The 22,382-nt window shown below is 39.9% G+C and overlaps 1 protein-coding gene across 1 annotated transcript; it reads left to right on the top strand.

Annotated features, from left to right (window-relative positions):
* Positions 1-547: 547 nt before the first annotated feature.
* Positions 548-21,429, top strand: tfe3a (transcription factor binding to IGHM enhancer 3a). The gene is made up of 11 exons (XM_068732121.1): positions 548-793; positions 3,571-3,663; positions 3,913-3,957; positions 4,085-4,247; positions 4,467-4,652; positions 4,900-4,998; positions 11,552-11,663; positions 14,665-14,721; positions 14,987-15,062; positions 19,251-19,398; positions 19,529-21,429. Exons 1-11 carry the CDS (start codon positions 663-665, stop codon positions 19,907-19,909), a joined length of 1,491 nt encoding a protein of 496 aa, XP_068588222.1. The 5' UTR covers positions 548-662; the 3' UTR covers positions 19,910-21,429.
* Positions 21,430-22,382: the final 953 nt, after the last annotated feature.

The following is a 22,382-nucleotide window of genomic DNA, read 5'->3' as shown; positions in this document are numbered from 1 at the left end:
GCCCCCTGAAGGAGAGACACAGAAACAGAAGAAGTAGAATACACCACGAAGAGACTTTAATAACGTTATTACACATTTAATACCTTAAATACATTTAAAATCTTAATGAAACACAAAACCATTAAATATATAAAATATGTGGAGAGTGATTTCGAGTAAAGCTTCTCTGTTCATCCAACAATAAATAATAAAGAGCTCTTTATTCACTATATTATCATTTAAAAAAAAGAGATTTTAAAACGTTTTTAAAAATGAGATCTTATAAAATATTTGACATGATAAAAACAAGTTTAATTAAATGTAATCATGACTGAATAAACATCCATTTACTTCACTGTGAAATACACATTTTATTTTATTTTGAAGGTCTGTATTGATAGTGTACATTATATTTAAATGATGAATTAAAATATACAGTTCATATATGACTATTCTTTCAAGTCTTTACGTGTAAATATAATCACTAGATTTCGTCGTTGAGCTGTCTGATCTGTGTGACGTATGTCTGCTCACACACTGTCTTGTCTGCCTGTCTGTCGCTCAGAGGACCGCTCGTTCTCTTTCTCTCTGTAAATGAGGAACACGCCGCTGTGACACTTTGATCCCGCGGTGGCTGCTGGGAGATAAAGTGTTTTTGATAAAGAAATAAAGTCTCTGGAGTCATGTCGGCTGTCAGCTCGGACCAGAACCGGACCCGGATCGGAGCCGACCCGGAGCCGCAGGAGGCCGGGATCCTGCAGCCGCAGACCGTGTTCGTGATACTGGACTCGGCTGAGACTCTGAACGTGGTCCGGTGAGTCCGGAGCTTCTACTACCGGAGCCAGACTCCAGAGAAGTGTGTTTAATAGAAGTGTGTTTAATAGAAGTGTGTTTAACTCCGCACGTCAGCTTCATCCAGTCTACATCAGTCATTTACACCTAAAGAGTCTTTCATTACATTTCTCATTTCTAACGTGACAAAAGTTCTTCTGTGTTTATTTGATCGATGCTGAACTCTGATACACTTCAATCTGAAACCCGTTAGAGTAAAACACACACACACACACACACACACACACACACACACACACACACACACACACACACACACACACACATCCAATGTCTCAGTGCAGTGATGCGTTCAGTGTCTCAGTGCAGAGAGAATAGTTTTCATCTGGCCAGATGTTTGACGGAACCCTAAAATAACAACATTTCAAATAAAAATGGAATTAAAATTCATAGACAGAGAGTAACGTATAGACAAAAGCAACACACATATAAGCAAAATAAAAGTGTACGACACTAGAGCAGACAGAACAAACCCTCCTACAGCACGACACACTTACAACACACACACACACACACACACACACACACACACACACACACACACATCAAGATGGACAATAGCAACACTGAACAAGACGAATGCTCCTACAGGAGAAACAAGCAGACAGACACTACAGCAATGCACACCTGATTGGCAACAAGCCATTCCTTAAGGCTGTTTGAATGTTTTGTTTTGTGTGTGTGTGTGTGTGTGTGTGTGTGTGTGTGTGTGTGTGTGTGTGTGTGTGTGTGTGGTGGCAGAGCATTCCATGAGTGAGCTGCCTTCACAGATAATAGATTTGCTAAAAGAGCTTGATATGTGAAAATAATAATTCCCTCACTCCTTCACTCCCTCACACCCTCACTCCCTCACTCCTTCACTCCCTCACTCCCTCACTCCTTCACTCCCTCACTCCCTCATTCCCTCACTCCCTCACTCCTTCACTCCTTCATTCCTTCACTCCCTCACTCCTTCACTCCCTCACTCCCTCACTCCTTCACTCCCTCACTCCCTCACTCCTTCACTCCCTCACTCCTTCATTCCTTCACTCCTTCACTCCCTCACTCCTTCACTCCTTCACTCCCTCACTCCCTCACTCCTTCATTCCTTCACTTCCTCACTCCCTCACTCCTTCAATCCCTCACTCCCTCACTCCCTCACTCCTTCACTCCCTCACTCCTTCACTCCCTCACTCCCTTACTCCTTCATTCCTTCACTCCCTCACTCCTTCACTCCCTCACTCCCTCACTCCTTCACTCCCTCACTCCCTCACTCCTTCACTCCCTCACTCCTTCATTCCTTCACTCCTTCACTCCCTCACTCCTTCACTCCTTCACTCCCTCACTCCCTCACTCCCTCACTCCTTCATTCCTTCACTTCCTCACTCCCTCACTCCCTCACTCCCTCATTCCTTCACTCCCTCACTCCCTCACTCCCTCACTCCCTCATTCCCTCACTCCTTCACTCCCTCACTCCTTCACTCCCTCACTCCCTCATTCCCTCACTCCTTCACTCCCTCACTCCTTCACTCCTTCACTCCTTCACTCCCTCACTCCTTCACTCCCTCACTCCCTCACTCCTTCACTCCCTCACTTCCTCACTCCTTCACTCCCTCACTCCCTCACTCCTTCATTCCTTCACTTCCCTCACTCCCTCACTTCTTCAATCCCTCACTCCCTCACTCCTTCACTCCCTCACTCCCTCACTCCTTCATTCCTTCACTCCTTCACTCCTTCATTCCTTCAGTCCCTCAGTCCCTAATTCCCTCACTCCCTCACTCCTTCACTCCCTCACTCCCTCACTCCTTCATTCCTTCACTCCTTCACTCCTTCATTCCTTCACTCCCTCAGTCCCTCACTCCCTCACTCCTTCATTCCTTCACTCCTTCACTCCCTCACTCCCTCACTCCTTGTCTTCTTACTGGCATCTGCTCTGCTTCATGCTCTTAGATGCTTGTTTTGGAAAAGGTGACTAGTAGTTCTTTTGATTACCGATGTTGATGCACTTATAGTCGCTTTCGATAAAAGCGTCTGATAAATGACTGTAATGTAATGTAATGTAATGTAATGCATCAACCAGGAAGTGTTAAAGTAGGTCCGCCCCTCTCTTCTTCTGATTGGCTCCCTGATGATAGTTTGTAGGAGACGTGTTTGTGTGATTGGACAGTTTTTCTTCATCTGGAGGAGACGCTCCATGAGGAGGCTGGAGCACAGGAAGTGACTCAGCAGAAACACACACACTCACACACACACACACACACACACACACACACACACACACACACACTCACACACACACACACACACACACAGAAAAACACACTCTCACAGACACACACACAGGAAGTGGGATTTAAAGCAGTTAAACTAAACTGCTGACTGTTGTTCCTCCACATTCTTCTTCTCTGGTTTCCAACATCAACATTCACAGCAGAACATTATTATTTCTCTGTCTCTCTGTCTCTCTGTCTCTCTGTCTGACAGAAACTGAACTTTCTAAGTCACAGAAGTTGTATTTTTTTACTTTGATAGTTTGATCTGGTGGAGGTTAGAGGAACTGCAGCTGATTGATCCATTCTGTCTCTCTCTCTCTGTCTCTCTGTGTGTCTCTCTCTCTCTGTCTCTCTCTCTCTCTCTCTCTGTCTCTCTCTCTGTCTCTCTCTCTCTGTCTCTCTCTCTCTCTGTCTCTCTCTCTCTCTCTCTCTCTCTCTCTCTCTCTCTCTCTCTCTCTCTGTCTCTCTCTCTCTCTCTGTCTCTCAGGGTGGAGTCTGGAATCGTCGCTGACATCGAGGTTGACAGTTTGTTGCCGTCTGACTGTGACACGTTTTACCAGATCAAGAGTCAACCAATCAGGTAACAGCCTGATCTCTGACCTCCTGCTTATGTTTAATATCATAATATATCATATAATATGATATGATATATTATGATATGATATAGTATAGGATAGTATAATATCATATAATATGATATGATATATTATCATATGATATAGTATAGTATAGTATAATATCATATAATATGATATGATATAGTATAGGATAGTATTGATTGTCATGTGATGATGTCACAGACTTCATTAACAGTAACTTCTCTCTTTAGTGCTTCAACAGGATCTTCATCATGTTCTTCCTCACTGCCCTCCAGGTAACACTAGTACACACTAGTACACACAAGTACACTAGTACACACTAGTACACACAAGTACACAACTACACAAGTAATTTACCTCTCTCCTCCTCTCCTTTCCTCTCCTTCTCCTCCTCTCCTGCAGGGTTTTGATGCGTCAGGATCTGATGCGTCAGCAGGCTCTAGAGGAGGAGCAGAAGGAGGTGCAGCAGCAGCTCCTTCGCCCGACAGACTCCTCCTCCCCCATCTCTGTCTCTGTGCCTTCCTCCTGCAGACCTCCTGCTCAGGTCCCTGTGGAGGTGCTAAAGGTAAGAGGAGGAGGAGAAGAAGAAAGAGGAGGAAGAGGAGGAGGAGGAGGAAGGGGAGGAGGAGGAGGAGAAATGAGTGAAAATGTTTCCTGATGACTGAAGTGAAATCATAACTTACTATAAGTACATTTATCTCTACTGACTTCAAATCACTGGAGCCTACATTTCCCAGAATGCAGCGGACAGCTGTGATTAACATTGTCCCCCTGTGTCTCTCAGGTGCAGACTCACCTGGAGAATCCCACCAGGTATCACATCCAGCAGGCTCAGAGGCAGCAGGTGCGTCGGTATCTCTCCACCGCAAAGACAGCCAATCAGGATGCAGCTGGACCGTCACCAAGCCACTCCCCCCACCTGGGCCCCGCCCCCAAACTACAGCCTGCAGACATGTTCAGAAAAACAGAGGTAGTTATAATTTAATAAGTCATTCGTAATACAGGTGTGTCTTGTTTACGTGCTAAGCTAGGCTAAATGCTAGCAGACCTCTGGTGAGGAAGGCGGGGCTATACTTTCCTAATATGGATACTCCTCCTGGTTTAAAAGATAACGTTCAACGTTCAATAACTCAATCATTGAATGAACCGGACGAATCGGTGAAAGTAAAGCTCTGTGTGTCATTCTGTCTGATCCCGTCTGTGATTGGTTCATTTAGATGGAAGACACAGTCATCGATGACATCATCAGCCTGGAATCGAGCCTGAATGACGAGTTTCTGACACTGATTGAATCCGGACTACAGCTCGCCAACACGGTGAGAATAAGCATACAGGAAACATACAGGAAACATACAGGAAATATACAGGAAACATACAGGAAACATACAGGAAATATACAGGAAACATACAGGAAATATACAGGAAATATACAGGAAACATACAGGAAATATACAAGAAACATACAGGAAACATACAGGAAATATACAGGAAACATACAGGAAATATACAGGGAACACACAGGAAATATACAGGAAACATACAGGAAACATACAGGAAATATACAGGAAACATACAGGAAATATACAGGAAACACACAGGAAATATACAGGAAACATACAGGAAACATACAGGAAATATACAGGAAACATACAGGAAATATACAGGAAACATACAGGAAACATACAGGAAATATACAGGAAACATACAGGAAATATGCAGGAAACATACAGGAAATATACAGGAAATATACAGGAAACATACAGGAAATATACAAGAAACATACAGGAAACATACAGGAAATATACAGGAAACATACAGGAAATATACAGGGAACACACAGGAAATATACAGGAAACATACAGGAAATATACAGGAAATATACAGGAAACATACAGGAAACATACAGGAAATATACAGGAAACATACAGGAAACATACAGGAAATATACAGGAAACACACAGGAAACATACAGGAAACATACAGGAAATATACAGGAAACATACAGGAAATATACAGGAAACATACAGGAAACATGTAATATAATGTTAATAAATTAGTAATAATGTAATGTATTATTCACCTTCAGCAGATCTTCCAGTTGGTAGGGGATATGGATTCCCAGATATTTAAAGCCATTGTAAGACAAATTAAATAGAGATATTATACCGTTATCTGGGTCTCTACTGCCTCCAGGTGGTAGGGTAGTAGATTTACCCACATTGATCTTATAGCCAGAGAGACTACTACATTCATTGATTGTTTCTAGCACAGAGGGGATTGATTGTTTAGGGTTGCAGAGAAATAGCAGTATATCATCCACATACAACAACATCATATGCTTAATTTTCCCACTGTTAATACCATTAATATGGGGGTGTGTTCTAATAGCCTCGGCCAGAGGTTCAATGGCAGTGGAGAGCAGAAGTGGGGACAGTGGACCACCTTGACATGTGAACCGGGGTGGAGTGAGACCGTTATCCATAACCATTGCTTGCGGAGAGGTGTACAGCCATTTTACCCAACTTATAAATGTGTTACTCGGAGAGAAACTTTACAAAGCGTTGAACATATATTTCCATTGGATCGAACGCTTTCTCAGCATCTAAGGAGACCACCGTAGAGTCTAGAGGTTTGTTTTTGGTGTATTGAATGACCCCCAATAGACGCCTCACATCAGTGTAGGAATGACGACCTTGCACAAATCCTGTTTGATCAGGCTGATGATGGTGGGTAGGATGAGGTCCAGTCTTTTAGCTAAAAGTTTGAACAATATTTAGTTTTCCACACATTGAAAACTAGTTGGTCTGTATGAGGAAGGTTCCTCTGGGTTTTTACCTGGCTTTGGTGTTAAGACTGTGTTGATTCAGGTAGTTTTTGATTCAGGAAGGAATATTCATACATTTGACTAAAAAGTGGAATAAAACTGTCTTTGAATACTTTATATATTTCTGGGGGAAAGCCATCTTTCCCAGAGGGGATGTCGTCTACAGCTTCCTCTCTCTCTGTAAATGTAATTGACTTATTCAAAGCCTCTTGTTGTTGTTCATTCATTCTTGGTAGGTTTAAATGTTTTAAAAAGCTGTTTATTTGAGAGTCACTTTGATGTATTTCTGATCTATAAAGTGATTTATAATAATTAGTTAATATAGCATTAATCTCCTCAGATTTAAAATGTTTTCAGACATGAGACAGAGTTATGGCTGTTACGGTTCCTTAAAAGTTTTGAGAGTAAATTTCCTGTTTGTTCTCATATTCATACAACCTTTGCTGTTTAGAAAATGATACTTTCTCAGTTTGTTGGGAGATTAAAGTATTAAGAGCAGCCCTTACAACACTCATTTGTTCATAGTTTTCTTTAGTTGATGTTTGTGCATCTGTTCACAACTTAGTAATTCTGCCTCTAGGTTTTTCTGTTCAGATATTTTCTTCTTCTTTCTGCTACAAAATGAAATAATTCACCCTCTCTAATCTACTTTAGTAGTTTCCCAGAGTATAGAGGGATTTACAGAACCGTTGTCATTAATGTCTAAGAACACTGAAACTCTTTCCTGATTTCGCAGAATTCTGGCTCTGATAAAATGGCTTTATTGCATTGCCATCTATAGGTGTGTACGGGCTTTGCAGATTTAAAATGAGACTAAAGGGGCGTGGTCTGATATGTGAGTTGAGCCAATCCTACAATTTAGAACTGAGGATGCTAATGTATGTGGAATAAGGAAGTAATCTAGTCTACAATAAGAGTTATGGGGATTTGAATGTTAAGTCTTTTACTGTGGGGGTTTTAGTCTCCATATATCTACCCGTCATATTTCATTCATTATCTTGACAATAGTTTTAGAACTCTGACTGAGACCTTTAGTCTGGGGAGATCTATCAAAACTAGGATTCAATATATAGTTCCAATCTCCACCAATAATGATATTTAGAGATGTATAAGAAGAGGTCAGTTCAGCAAGCCTGGTAAAACAGTTTGGTGGTGAGTTAGGTGGGGCGTAGACATTCAGAATAACAATATTTTTTCCATATACAGTTGAAACCAGAAGTTTACATACACTGCAAAAAGACACATAACTAATTTTTTTCTCACTGTCTAAAGCTAAATCAGACTAAACCTCTTCTGTTTCAGGTCAGTTAGGATTACCAAAATTATTTATTTTTGTTAAATGCCACAATAATGAGAGAGAGAATATTTTAGAGAATTTTTTATTACTTTCTTCAAGGTCAAAAGTTTACATACATGTCCTTAGTATTTAGTAGTATTGCCTTTGAACTGCATGACTTGGGTCAAACATTGTGGGTATCCTTCCACAAGCTTCTTACAGTACTCTGCTGGAATTCTGGCCCATTCCTCCAGACAGAACTGGTGTAACTGAGTCAGGTTTGTTGGCCGCCTCGCTCGCACACGCCTTTTCAGATCTGCCCACAAATTTTCAATGGGATTCAGGTCAGGGCTTTGTGATGTCCACACCAAGACATTGACTTTGTTGTCCTCAAGCCACTTTTTAACTATTTTGGCAGTATGCTTAGGGTCATTGTCCATTTGGAAGACCCATTTGCGCCCAAGTTTTAGCTTCCTGGATGATGTCCTGAGATGTTGCCTTAATATTTCCAGGTAATGTTCTTTCTTCATGATGCCGTCTATTTTATGAAGAGCTCCAGTTCCTGCTGCAGCAAAACAGCCCCACAACATGATGCTGCCACCTCCATGCTTCACAGTTGGGATGGTGTTTTCAGGTCTACAAGCTTCCCCCTTTTTCCTCCAAATGTAACGGTGGTCATTATGGCCAAACAGCTCCACTTTAGTTTCATCAGACCACAGGACATGTCTCCAGAAGTTAAGGTCTTTGTCTTGGTGTCTTTTTGCAAACTGTAATCTGGCTTTTTTATGTTTCTTTAGGAGTAATGGCTTCCTTCTTGCTGAGTAGCCTTTCAGCCCATGTCGGTGCAGGACTCGTTTTACTGTGGATAATGACACTTTCTTACCAGCTTCAGCCATCATCTTCACAAGGTCTTTTGCTTTTGTTCTGGGGTTGATTTGCACATGTCGGACGAAAACACGTTCATCTCTGGGACACAGAGCCCGTCTCCTTCCTGAGCGGTGTGATGGCTGGACATTCCCATGATGTTTATACTTGCGTATAATTGTTTGCACAGATGAACGTGGCACCTTCAAGCATCTGGAAATTGCACCCAAGGATGAACCAGACTTGTGGAGCTCCACGATTCTCTCCCTGATTTCTTGGCTGATTTCTTTTGACTTTCCCATGATTTCAAACGAGGAGGCAGAGTGTTTGAGGTGTGACCTTAAAATACATCCCCAGGTGTGCCTTCAATTAACTCACATGTTGTCAGTTAACCTATCAGGAGCTTCAAAAGCCATGACATCATCATCTGGGCTTGCCCACGTTGTTTAAAGACATAGTACTTTTGGTGTATGTAAACTTTTGACCTCAAAGAAAGTAATATAAAATTCTCTAAGAAATTCTCTTTCTCATTATTGACATTTAGCAAAAGTTAAATAATTTTGGTAATCCTAACGGACCTGAAACAGGAGAGGTTTAGTCTGATTTAACTTCAGACAGTGAGAAAAAAAGTGTTATGTGTCTTTTTGCACAGTGTATGTAAACTTCTGGTTTCAACTGTAGATGACCATGAATTAATACATAGCACCCGTTTGGGTCAGACTGTCTCAATGACTAATGGTAATTGTTTCCTAATAATGATCACAACTCTGGAGTATATTATACAGCTGACCTACCAGTCTTTGTTAAGTTCATCATGGTCCTCCTTACTTAAATGGTCTCCTGTAGTAAAGCAATATCTGCTCTCTCTTTTTAAGCTCCTTCAGTATTTTACTCTTTTTGATTGGGTGATTGGCACCTTTGAGGTTCCAGCTGTGGATTCTCAGTTCTTCAGATCTTGGCATTATCCATTATGAATATATAGTTGGGGAAAAGTAATCTGCAGTGTGGTATTAGTACTTTACAGTGTGGTATTAGTACTTTTACAGTGTGACATTAGTACTTTTACAGTGTGGTATTAGTACTTTTACAATGTGGTATTAGTACTTTACAGTGTGGTATTAGTACTTTGCAGTGTGGTATTAGTATTTTACAGTGTGGTATTAGTACTTTGCAGTGTGGTATTAGTCCTTTACAGTGTGGTATTAGTACTTTTACAGTGTGGCATTAGTACTTTACAGTGTGGTATTAGTATTTTACAGTGTGGTATTAGTACTTTACAGTATGGCATTAGTACTTTACAGTGTGGTATTAGTACTTTGCAGTGTGGTATTAGTCTTTTGCAGTGTGGCATTAGTACTTTACAGTATGGTATTAGTACTTTACAGTGTGGCATTAGTACTTTACAGTGTGGTATTAGTACTTTGCAGTGTGGTATTAGTCCTTTACAGTGTGGTATTAGTATTTTTGCAGTGTGGTATTAGTACTTTACAGTGTGGTATTAATACTTTTACAGTGTGGTATTAGTACTTTACAGTGTGGTATTAGTACTTTTACAGTGTGGTATTAGTACATTAAATGAAATGATCCTGAGAACTAAGTGTCAGATCACTTCATGCAGAAAAACACTTCAGTTTTCCAGACTTCCTTGTGTGTGTGTGTGTGTGTGTGTGTGTGTGTGTGTGTGTGTGTGTGTCAGACAGATAATAAGCTCACTGGGAGGTTTTTTGTTCTTGAAGAGACGTTTCCCCATTTTACAACAGTCGTCCGAACAGAAAGAGGAAGAGAAGCTGTGTGTGTGTCAGTCAGTGTGTGTCAGTGTGTGTCAGTGTGTGCTAGTGTGTATATTAACATACACACTTATGAGTTTGTGAGGATTCAGAGAAGATGAGGATTTTAGTTTTACTGCCGGACCATGAGAAGAGGAGGATTCAGAAGGTAAAGAGCTTTTCTTCTGGTTTCAGACTCAACACACAGAATCAAAGTATTTACATTCTTTACTTCAGCAAAAGTACAGAAGTATTACCAGCAAGGTGTACTTAAAGTATCAGAAGTAAAAGTACTCATAGAGCAGATTATTATTTCCAGAAGCATAATTTGAATGTTGTAACTCCAGCTGTCATATTCATGTTAATATCAGATATAGATATGATGGAGTAGAAGTTTAGAAGTAGACTTAAAGAGCCACACTGTTCCATTCATTCTGATTATTAATATTATTATTAATACTATTAATATTAGTATTATTATTCATATTATTCTGAATAATAATACTATTAATATTAATAATATTATTCATAATAATAATAATATTATTACAGCATTCATTTCTGTCTGAAGTTAAACTGAACAAAGATAAGTCACTGGAAAGAGAGAGTGTGTGTGTGTGTGTGTGTGTGTGTGTGTGTGTGTGTGTGTGTGCAGCTGGTTTTTCTGTTCAATCAGCAGATTTCACAGTGTTTGTGTAGAAACATACTTAAACATACTAATATTAAAAACACTAAAGATGAAGATCAAACATTAAATAATCAGTAGAAGAAGAATAAAGATGTGAAGTTAAAGTTTTCTCTGGTTTTGTTTCAGAGTTTCTTTATCAGTTTTTTTACAACAACAATATGATCATATTTATATTTATATATATTACGTATACTATATTAACATGTATTCTGATTCACAGCTTTAATGAATCTATTCAAATACTGTGTGTGTGTGTGTGTGTGTGTGTGTGTGTATGTGTGTGTCTGTGTGTGTGTCTGTGTGCGTGTCTGTGTCTGTGTGCATATGCGTGTGCATGTGTGTGTGTGTGTGTCATCCTAGTCACAGAGCAGGATGCTGTGACTGCTCTCAGCCTCTGATTGGTCACTTTTCTGTCAGCTGCTGACTCTGAGCTCTGATTGGTCCGTTGCAGATGCCGGTGTCGGGGAACATGCTGGATGTGTACGGAGCGATGGCCACGCCCACCGTTGCCGTTAGCAATAGTTGCCCGGCCGACCTGCAGGCCATCAAGAGAGAGGTGAACGGTGAGTGAGCGTTACCTCCACCTGATTGGATGGGAAGATTAATATGTCAACTGCTGATTGGCTCAGGCAACTCTTCTGTCAGAGCTCTGAAAGTTAAGCCCTTCCCCCGTGTTTCCCTTTTTTTTGCTGAAAATGTCTTCTTCAGTTTGATGAGTCGACATCACGACTTCCTGTGAACACACACACACACACAAGTACGTCGTATTTTCCCACATCATCAGTTCCCACTTCCTGTTCAGTCAACATTTACTAAAAAACATGTTCTGCTGTTTCAGCTGAAAAAGAGTTTGAAGCTTCTGTGACTGAACGTCTTGATAAGTTTTAACGTCTCTTAAAACACATAAAACACTGATAATACACCAAACCTGAACCAGCCCTAACTATAAACTGAACCAGCCCTAACTATAAACTGAACCAGCCCTAACTATAAACTGAACCAGCCCTAACTATAAACCTGAACCAGCCCTAACTATAAACTGAACCAGCCCTAACTATAAACCTGAACCAGCCCAACTATAAACCTGAACCAGCCCTAACTATAAACCTGAACCAGCCCAACTATAAACCTGAACCAGCCCTAACTATAAACCTGAACCAGCCCTAACTATAAACTGAACCAGTCTTAACTATAAACTGAACCAGCCCTAACTATAAACTGAACCAGCCTTAACTATAAACCTGAACCAGCCCTAACTATAAACTGAACCAGCCTTAACTATAAACCTGAACCAGCCCTAACTATAAACTGAACCAGCCTTAACTATAAACCTGAACCAGCCCTAACTATAAACTGAACCAGCCCTAACTATAAACCTGATCCAGCCCTAACTATAAAACTGAACCAGCCCTAACTATAAACCTGAACCAGCCCTAACTATAAACTGAACCAGCCCTAACTATAAACCTGAACCAGTCCTAACTATAAACTGAACCAGCCTTAACTATAACCTGAACCAGCCTTAACTATAACCTGAGCCAGCCTTAACTATAACCTGAACCAGCCTCAACTATAAACTGAACCAGCCTTAACTATAAACTGAACCAGCCCAAACTATAAACCTGATCCAGCCCTAATTATAAACCTGAACCAGCCCTAACTATAAACTGAACCAGCCCTAACTATAAACTGAACCAGCCCTAACTATAAACTGAACCAGTCTTAACTATAAACTGAACCAGCCCTAACTATAAACTGAACCAGCCTTAACTATAAACCTGAACCAGCCCTAACTATAAACTGAACCAGCCTTAACTATAAACCTGAACCAGCCCTAACTATAAACTGAACCAGCCTTAACTATAAACCTGAACCAGCCCTAACTATAAACTGAACCAGCCCTAACTATAAACCTGATCCAGCCCTAACTATAAAACTGAACCAGCCCTAACTATAAACCTGAACCAGTCCTAACTATAAACTGAACCAGCCTTAACTATAACCTGAACCAGCCTTAACTATAACCTGAACCAGCCTCAACTATAAACTGAACCAGCCTTAACTATAAACTGAACCAGCCCAAACTATAAACCTGATCCAGCCCTAATTATAAACCTGAACCAGCCCTAACTATAAACTGAACCAGCCCTAACTATAAACTGAACCAGCCCTAACTATAAACCTGAACCAGCCCTAACTATAAACCTGAACCAGCCTTAACTATAAACTGAACCAGCCCTAACTATAAACCTGAACCAGCCCAACTATAAACCTGAACCAGCCCTAACTATAAACCTGAACCAGCCCTAACTATAAACCTGAACCAGCCCTAACTATAAACTGAACCAGTCTTAACTATAAACTGAACCAGCCCTAACTATAAACTGAACCAGCCTTAACTATAAACCTGAACCAGCCCTAACTATAAACTGAACCAGCCTTAACTATAAACCTGAACCAGCCCTAACTATAAACTGAACCAGCCTTAACTATAAACCTGAACCAGCCCTAACTATAAACTGAACCAGCCCTAACTATAAACCTGATCCAGCCCTAACTATAAAACTGAACCAGCCCTAACTATAAACCTGAACCAGCCCTAACTATAAACTGAACCAGCCCTAACTATAAACCTGAACCAGCCCTAACTATAAACTGAACCAGCCTTAACTATAACCTGAACCAGCCTTAACTATAACCTGAACCAGCCTCAACTATAAACTGAACCAGCCTTAACTATAAACTGAACCAGCCCTAACTATAAACCTGATCCAGCCCTAATTATAAACCTGAACCAGCCCTAACTATAAACTGAACCAGCCCTAACTATAAACTGAACCAGCCCTAACTATAAACCTGAACCAGCCCTAACTATAAACATGAGCCCGTCCTAACTATAAAAACTAACTATAATATGATTATATTATCTCTTTTCTTAGTTTTTGTTAGTACATGTGCTGCATCATTCTGAATCCAGTGGAGAGATTTAAGAGACGTATTAGAGCAGCCTGATAATAAGGAATTGCAGTAATCTAGTCTAGAAGTAACACATTTTCTTTTGTTTTGAAGTTTAGTGAGCTGGCTGGTTTCATCTTGATCGATAGATATAATTGAGTTTCATCTGCATAACAATGAAAGTTTATAAAGTGTTTTCTGATAATATTGCCTAAAGGAAGCAGATATAAGGTGAATAAGATTGGTCCAAGGACAGAACCTTGTGGAACTCCATGACTAACTATGGTGTTCATGGAGGATTCATCATTACATTAGACACCTAAAAGAATCAATATTAGTTTTAGTGAACGCTATATTAAGATCATTTTCACCTCTTTACTTTGCTGTCAGACAGCTTTTTCTGAAGTTTTTATCTGTGCTGCCTTCAAAGACACCAAACAACAACTTTACCTCACAGAACACAGGAGTCGGCGGTTAGTTAATTAGTGTTATTGTGTGACTTTGGTGACTCTAACTGACCCTTTAAAACACCAAAATGTTGTAAAATGTTCTGTTTGTCTTTTTCTACTCAAATTAAATGTTTCTTAAATGTTTCTGTTGTCGTTGTAGAGGGGGAGACCAAAGCTCTGATCAAAGAGAGACAAAAGAAAGACAACCACAACCTCAGTGAGTACAAAGTATTAATTCACTCAGACCTGCTACAATGTAACGTTATTTAATACAGTGTAACATTATTTAATACAATGTAACGTTATTTAATACAGTGTAACATTATTTAATACAATGTAACGTTATTTAATACAATGTAACATTATTTAATACAATGTAACATTATTTAATACAATGTAACGTTATTTAATACAATGTAACATGTTATAAAATGTAGTGTTTTAGTGTTTCTCTGTAAATCATGTCTGACTTTGTGTTTCAGTCGAGAGGAGGAGGAGATTCAACATCAACGATCGGATCAAAGAACTCGGAGATCTCATCCCCAAATCCAGCGACCCGTCAGTAAACTGTCCCTACTCACACTCTGCTGTAGACTAGTACTTCACTAACAATACTTTAGTACTTATACCTCTGTGCAGTATCACAGTACTTCATTCAAACATTCATCACATTATTTCAGGATTCAAATAAAGTCTGAAAAAAGATAATTCTGTATGTTTATATATATATATATACACATATGTGTATATGTATATACAGTACATATATATAAATATATGTATATGTTTTTATATATATATATATTTGTATGTATATGTATATATATATATATATAAACACGTATACATATATACGTGTTTATATATATGTATATGTTTTTATATATATGTATGTATGTATGTGTACATACATATATAAATATATATATATGTATATTTATACATATATATATATGTATATATACGTATAAATGTATATGTATTTATATATGTATATATACATATATATATATATATGTATGTATATATACATATATATATGTATGTATATATACATATATATACATGTATATATATATATGTATACATGTATATATACGTATATATATATGTATATTTATACATATATATACGTATATATACGTATATATGTATTTATATATACATGTATATATATATATACATATATATATGTATATATGTATATATATATATACATATATATATGTATATATATACATGTATATATATATATGTATATATACATATATATGTATATATACGTATATATGTATATACAGTTGTGGTCAAAAGTTTACATACACTTGTAAAGAACATAATGTCATGGCTCTCTTGAGTTTCCAGTTATTTCTACAACTCTGATTTTTCTCTGATAGAGTGATTGGAACAGATACTTCTTTGTCACAAAAAACATTCATGAAGTTTGGTTCTTTCATGACTTTATTATGGGTTAACAGAAAAAGTGATCAAATCTGCTGGGTCAAAAATATACATACAGCAGTGCTAATATTTGGTTACATGTCCCTTGGCCATTTTCACTTCAATTAGGCGCTTTTGGTAGCCATCCACAAGCTTCTGGCAAGCTTCTCGTTGAATCTTTGACCACTCCTCTTGACAGAATTGGTGCAGTTCAGTTAAATGTGATGGCTTTCTGACATGGACTTGTTTCTTCAGCATTGTCCACATGTTCTCAATGGGATTTTAAGTCAGGACTTTGGGAAGGCCATTCTAAAACCCTAATTCTAGCCTGATTTAGCCATTCCATTACCACTTTTGATGTGTGTTTGGGGTCATTGTCCTGTCGGAACACCCAACTGCGCCCAAGACCCAACCTTCGGGCTGATGATTTTAGGTTATCTTGAAGAATTTGAAGGTAATCCTCCTTCTTCATTATCCCATTTACTCTCTGTAAAGCACCAGTTCCATTGGCAGCAAAACAGCCCCACAGCATAATACTACCACCACCGTGCTTGACGGTAGGCATGGTGTTCTTGGGGTTAAAGGCCTCACCTTTTCTCCTCCAAACATATTGCTGGGCATTGTGGCCAAACAGCTCGATTTTTGTTTCGTCTGACCACAGAACTTTCCTCCAGAAGGTCTTATCTTTGTCCATGTGATCAGCAGCAAACTTCAGTCGAGCCTTAAGGTGCCGCTTTTGGAGCGAGGGCTTCCTTCTTGCACGGCAGCCTCTCAGTCCATGGAGATGCAAAACACGCTTGACTGTGGACACTGACACCTGTGTTCCAGCAGCTTCTAATTCTTGGCAGATCTGCTTTTTGGTGGTTCTCGGTTGACTCTTCACCCTCCTGACCAATTTTCTCTCAGCAGCAGGCGATAGCTTGCGTTTTCTTCCTGATCGTGACAGTGACAAAACAGTGCCATGCACTTTATACTTACAAACAATAGTTTGCACTGTTGCTCTTGGGACCTGCAGCTGCTTTGAAATGGCTCCAAGTGACTTTCCTGACTTGTTCAAGTCAATGATTCGCTTTTTCAGATCCATGCTGAGCTCCTTTGACTTTCCCATTGTAGCGTTTGTGGGCGTTTGTATCCAATGAGCCCTATTTAAATGGCCTCAGAGAAGTCACCAGCTGTAGTCACTCATAATCACTCACAAGAAGTTAAGAGGCCATGCTATGAAGCTCATTTCATTGACACAACTTTCTAAGTCACCAAAATTGCTAATTCATGTTGCTGTATGTATATTTTTGACCCAGCAGATTTTGTCACTTTTTCTGTTAACCCATAATAAAGTCATGAAAGAACCAAACTTCATGAATGTTTTTTGTGACAAAGAAGTATCTGTTCCAATCACTCTATCAGAGAAAAATCAGAGTTGTAGAAATAACTGGAAACTCAAGAGAGCCATGACATTATGTTCTTTACAAGTGTATGTAAACTTTTGACCACAACTGTATATATACATATAGGCCTGGAGGTCTGGTGTTTGGTTTCTCTGTGAACTATGAGGGCGATGACGAGAGAGTGGTGGATAAAAAAACAACGTATGTCACATTTGCTACATGAGTGTAGGTTACATCAGTGGGAATACCTCAAACATGTTCACTCAGTCACGCCGATATCACCCCAGTGTGTCAGTGGGTGGAACTAAACGAAAAGCTGGAGCAGAACTCTCAATCAAACTCCCCGCAGCGTTCAGGCAGTCACTCCCTGCTGATTCAAACAGGCTAAAGCGATCACCACAGCAGACGGTACATTCATCGCCGCGGACATGAGAACCCATGAGCACTTCTCCCCTCATGTTGTTCTCCCTCATGTTGTTCTCCCTCATGTTGTTCTTCCCTCATGTTGTTCTCCCTCATGTTGTTCTCCCCCATGTTGTTCTCCCTCATGTTGTTCTCCCCTCATGTTGTTCTCCCCTCATGTTGTTCTCCCTCATGTTGTTCTCCCCTCATGTTGTTCTCCCCTCATGTTGTTCTCCCTCATGTTGTTCTTCCCTCATGTTGTTCTCCCCTCATGTTGTTCTCCCTCATGTTGTTCTCCCTCATGTTGTTCTCCCTCATGTTGTTCTCCCCTCATGTTGTTCTCCCCTCATGTTGTTCTCCCTCATGTTGTTCTTCCCTCATGTTGTTCTCCCCTCATGTTGTTCTTCCCTCATGTTGTTCTCCCTCATGTTGTTCTCCCCTCATGTTGTTCTCCCTCATGTTGTTCTTCCCTCATGTTGTTCTTCCCTCATGTTGTTCTCCCTCATGTTGTTCTCCCCTCATGTTGTTCTCCCTCATGTTGTTCTCCCCTCATGTTGTTCTCCCTCATGTTGTTCTCCCTCATGTTGTTCTCCCCTCATGTTGTTCTTCCCTCATGTTGTTCTCCCTCATGTTGTTCTCCCCTCATGTTGTTCTCCCTCATGTTGTTCTTCCCTCATGTTGTTCTCCCTCATGTTGTTCTCCCTCATGTTGTTCTCCCCTCATGTTGTTCTCCCTCATGTTGTTCTTCCCTCATGTTGTTCTCCCCTCATGTTGTTCTCCCTCATGTTGTTCTCCCCTCATGTTGTTCTCCCTCATGTTGTTCTCCCCTCATGTTGTTCTTCCCTCATGTTGTTCTCCCTCATGTTGTTCTTCCCTCATGTTGTTCTCCCTCATGTTGTTCTCCCTCATGTTGTTCTCCCTCATGTTGTTCTTCCCTCATGTTGTTCTTCCCTCATGTTGTTCTTCCCTCATGTTGTTCTCCCCTCATGTTGTTCTCCCTCATGTTGTTCTTCCCTCATGTTGTTCTCCCTCATGTTGTTCTCCCTCATGTTGTTCTTCCCTCATGTTGTTCTCCCTCATGTTGTTCTCCCTCATGTTGTTCTTCCCTCATGTTGTTCTCCCTCATGTTGTTCTTCCCTCATGTTGCCATGTTGGCACGGCGTTACTTGTTTTGCCTGGAACCTCTGTCCCTAGCGAGAGGGTATTTTCCACTGCAGGTGATATCGTCACTTCAAGCAGATCTGTGCTGTCTAGAAGATGTGGACATTCTCAAAAAACAAGTAAAAAAATAACTTTATGTTAGTTTTAATGAATAAATATATTTTAAAATCAAGGGCATTTCTAGTTTTCTGCTGTATTAAAAACGTACTGAACCGTCACACCCCCATACATATACATATACATATACATACGTTTATATACATGTGAATATCCAGATTTATAATTGTGACTAGAACTCTTCATCCTCGTTAGTGCTGTGTGTGTGTTAATGAGGCGAGGCCTGTGATTGGTCAATCAGGGAGTCTAGGTGGAACAAAGGAACCATTCTGAAGGCGTCGGTGGATTACATTCGAAAACTCCAGAAGGAACAACAGAGAGCCAGAGAGCTGGAGGAGAGACAGAGGAGGCTGGAGAGCAGCAACCAGGCCCTGCTGCTGCGTGTACAGGTGAGGGGGGGTATTATTATTATTATCATTATAATAATGATTATTATTATTATTATTGTATTATTATAATAATAATAATAATAATAATAATAATAACAATACTAATAGTTCTGATCCTTGTTTCTCGTAGGAGTTGGAGCTTCAGACTCGCCTCCACAGCCTCTCCTCCTCCTCCTCCTCGCCTCTGCCCACCTCCTTCTCCTCCTCCTCCTCCTGTCTGGACCCCCGGGCCCTGCTCTCCCCCGCTCTGCCTCACCCGTTTTCTCCCTCCTCCCTGGTGACTCCCTGCCTGGGTCTGGACGCCCTGAGCTTTGTGGACGTGGACGAGCCTCCTGGTGCATCGGGGGTCTTCTCCTCAGACCTGATGTGTGAGGTCGGGCTGGAGGACATGTTGATGGAGGAGGGGGGGGGAGGGGGCGTGAGGGGGGGGGTGTCTGACCCCCTGCTGTCCTGTGGCGCGTCAAAGACCAGCAGCAGGAGGAGCAGCTTCAGCATGGATGAGGACCTCTGATGCTCTTCTCCTCAGACCGCCGGCTGATTGGCTGAGAACGAGCGAGCTCACGGCTGATTGGCCGGCAGGGTCTCAGTAACTTTAACGTTTTTTTATCTGTAACCTGAAAGCACCACCACTTCCTGTCTGATGAGCTTCTGATCAAGTGGAGAGAAAGTTTATTTATTTAAACTACAAACGCTTTCTGTGGTAAAAATACATCTGTTCTAACTGTTAGCGTTAGCATGTTCACCACATGGCCACGCCCCCCCATCAGTGATGTCACAGCAGCTGTTTCACCTGCAGAGTCACAGGTGATGATGTGATCTACAGCCGTGACCTCACCTGTGACTCTGTACGTAAACACATTGATCAATACTCTGATCAGGTGATCATTGATCTGTTTGATCTTTTGTTTCTGTTGATTTCACCTTTTATTAAACATGTATAACAGTTATAGATGACGTAATCTAAAAGCTATTACATGTTATTAGTTGAGCCTTTTTGTATCATTTAAATTAATTAATCTTTTCTCTGACCCCTGACGGAGAGTCTTGGACCCCCAGAGGTCCCAGGACCCCATTTTGATAAACTCTGACTTAGAGATTTGACTCTGACTCAATATTCACATTCCTGCTGATCGTTTTTAAATTGTGTGACCTCTCATTATAAAATCACCTTCATAAACGACTGCTGAGTTAGCGGTTAGCTGTTAGCTGTTAGCTATTGGTTGTTAGCTGTTGGTTTCTAGATGCTAGCTGTTAGTGTTTTTATATTATATTATTATTTTTATTAGGGGTTATCTGTTGGCTTGTAGCTGCTAACTGTTGCCTGCTAGCTAGCTGTTAGCTTGTAGCTGCTAGCTGTCATCTACAAACCTCACAGTTCGTACAATAAGCTAATGCTAGTAAAGCCAACTGCTTTTATCCAAGAGCTCAGGAGTCAGAAACAAACAACGATCATTTGAGTCTGAAACTCTAAATAATAAATAATATGATAAACAAACATGACGTCATGGCAACATGGTGACACTCATAGAGTTAGCTTTCTATTATAGCTAACTATAGTTATAAAGTATTGAATGAACTACAATCGATTCATCGGTTTGAGGAATTCTTTTAAGAAATTAAATGTAAAGATTCTCTTGTTGACGCTTTTATTTGTGAATATCTTCTGGTTTCTTTATTCTGTGACAGTAAAACACTGTTAGCTGTAGCGCAGTTCTACAGATGCTAACTGTTAGCTGTAGCGCAGTTCTACAGATGTTAACTGTTAGCTGTAGCTCAGTTCGTACAGATGCTAACTGTTAGCTCTCTATGAACTCTCTAGAACTGTTAACCTGTGAACCAGAACAAAGCAGATTAGCTGTTAGCTGTTAGCTTGTTAGCGTAGCTTCAGTCTTCATAAAGGGATTCTTGTTCTTCTGATTTATGTTTACAGTTTGTTTACTTTGTCTGAATATTGTCTGTTTTAATTTTGTATTATGTTTGTTTTTATAGATTCAAACTTTTATATAGAAATAAAGTCATTTAAAAAAAATAGATTTAGTCTCTTATGTGTTTTGTTTCAATCTGTTTCTATGACAACGATCATAGAAAGGTAAAATAGGGAAAAGTTTTCCAGCTGTTTATTATTTAAATATTAATTTACAATTTATACACCTGTGTTTTAAGTACTTCATCTATGAAACCATAATATTATCAATAAATTAAATTGATTGGGGGTGTGGGTCTTGACCGTGGCCTGGAGATAGGAAGGAGCTGTTCCTTTCACTGCCCTGTATTCTAGCACCAGAGTCTTAAACTGGATGAGCTCTTACAGGGAGCCAGTGTAGAGAACGGAGAAAGGAAGTTGTGTGGGAGAACTTGGGGCGATTGAACACCAGGGGAGCTGCAGCTTTCTGGACAAGCTCCAGAGGTCTGATGGCCGACGCCTGGGCTCCGGCGAGTAGAGAGTGTCAGTAGTCCAGACGGGAGATGATGAGAGCCTGGATGAGAACCTGCTCCGTCTCATCAGTGAGGAAGAGGAGAATCCTCCTGATGTTGTAGAGCAGGAATCTGCAGGAGCGTGTAACGGATGAGATGTTTGCTGAGAACGACAGTTGGTCATCAGGGTCACACCCAGGTTCCTCTGTTATAACATATATATAACAATATATCCGTTATTTATACTTTATTAATGATACAATAATACAAATATTAACAAGAAGTTTTGTAGAAAGATTTATTGTTTGAATGTAACTCAGTGTTTCAGTGCATTACCTTTATTATTATGTTTATCATGATTATAATTATTTTTATTTTGTATTATGTTTATCATCATGTTTATAATTATTATAGTTATTATTTTTATTATTATCATGTTTATAATTATTTGTATTATTTGTAGTATAATTATTATTGTATGCATCATTTCTATTATTATCATAATTATTGTAATTATTTATATTAGCATGTTAATAATTATAACTATAATTATTATTATTATTATCCAC

Source organism: Cebidichthys violaceus, unplaced genomic scaffold (assembly GCF_023349555.1).
Source record: "Cebidichthys violaceus isolate CVI_PGR_0920_01 unplaced genomic scaffold, fCebVio1.0.p SCAF_57, whole genome shotgun sequence".
NCBI classification, from domain to species: Eukaryota; Metazoa; Chordata; class Actinopteri; order Perciformes; family Stichaeidae; genus Cebidichthys; species Cebidichthys violaceus.
Note: the sequence above shows the minus strand (reverse complement) of the source record. Positions and strands in the feature narration are given on the sequence as shown.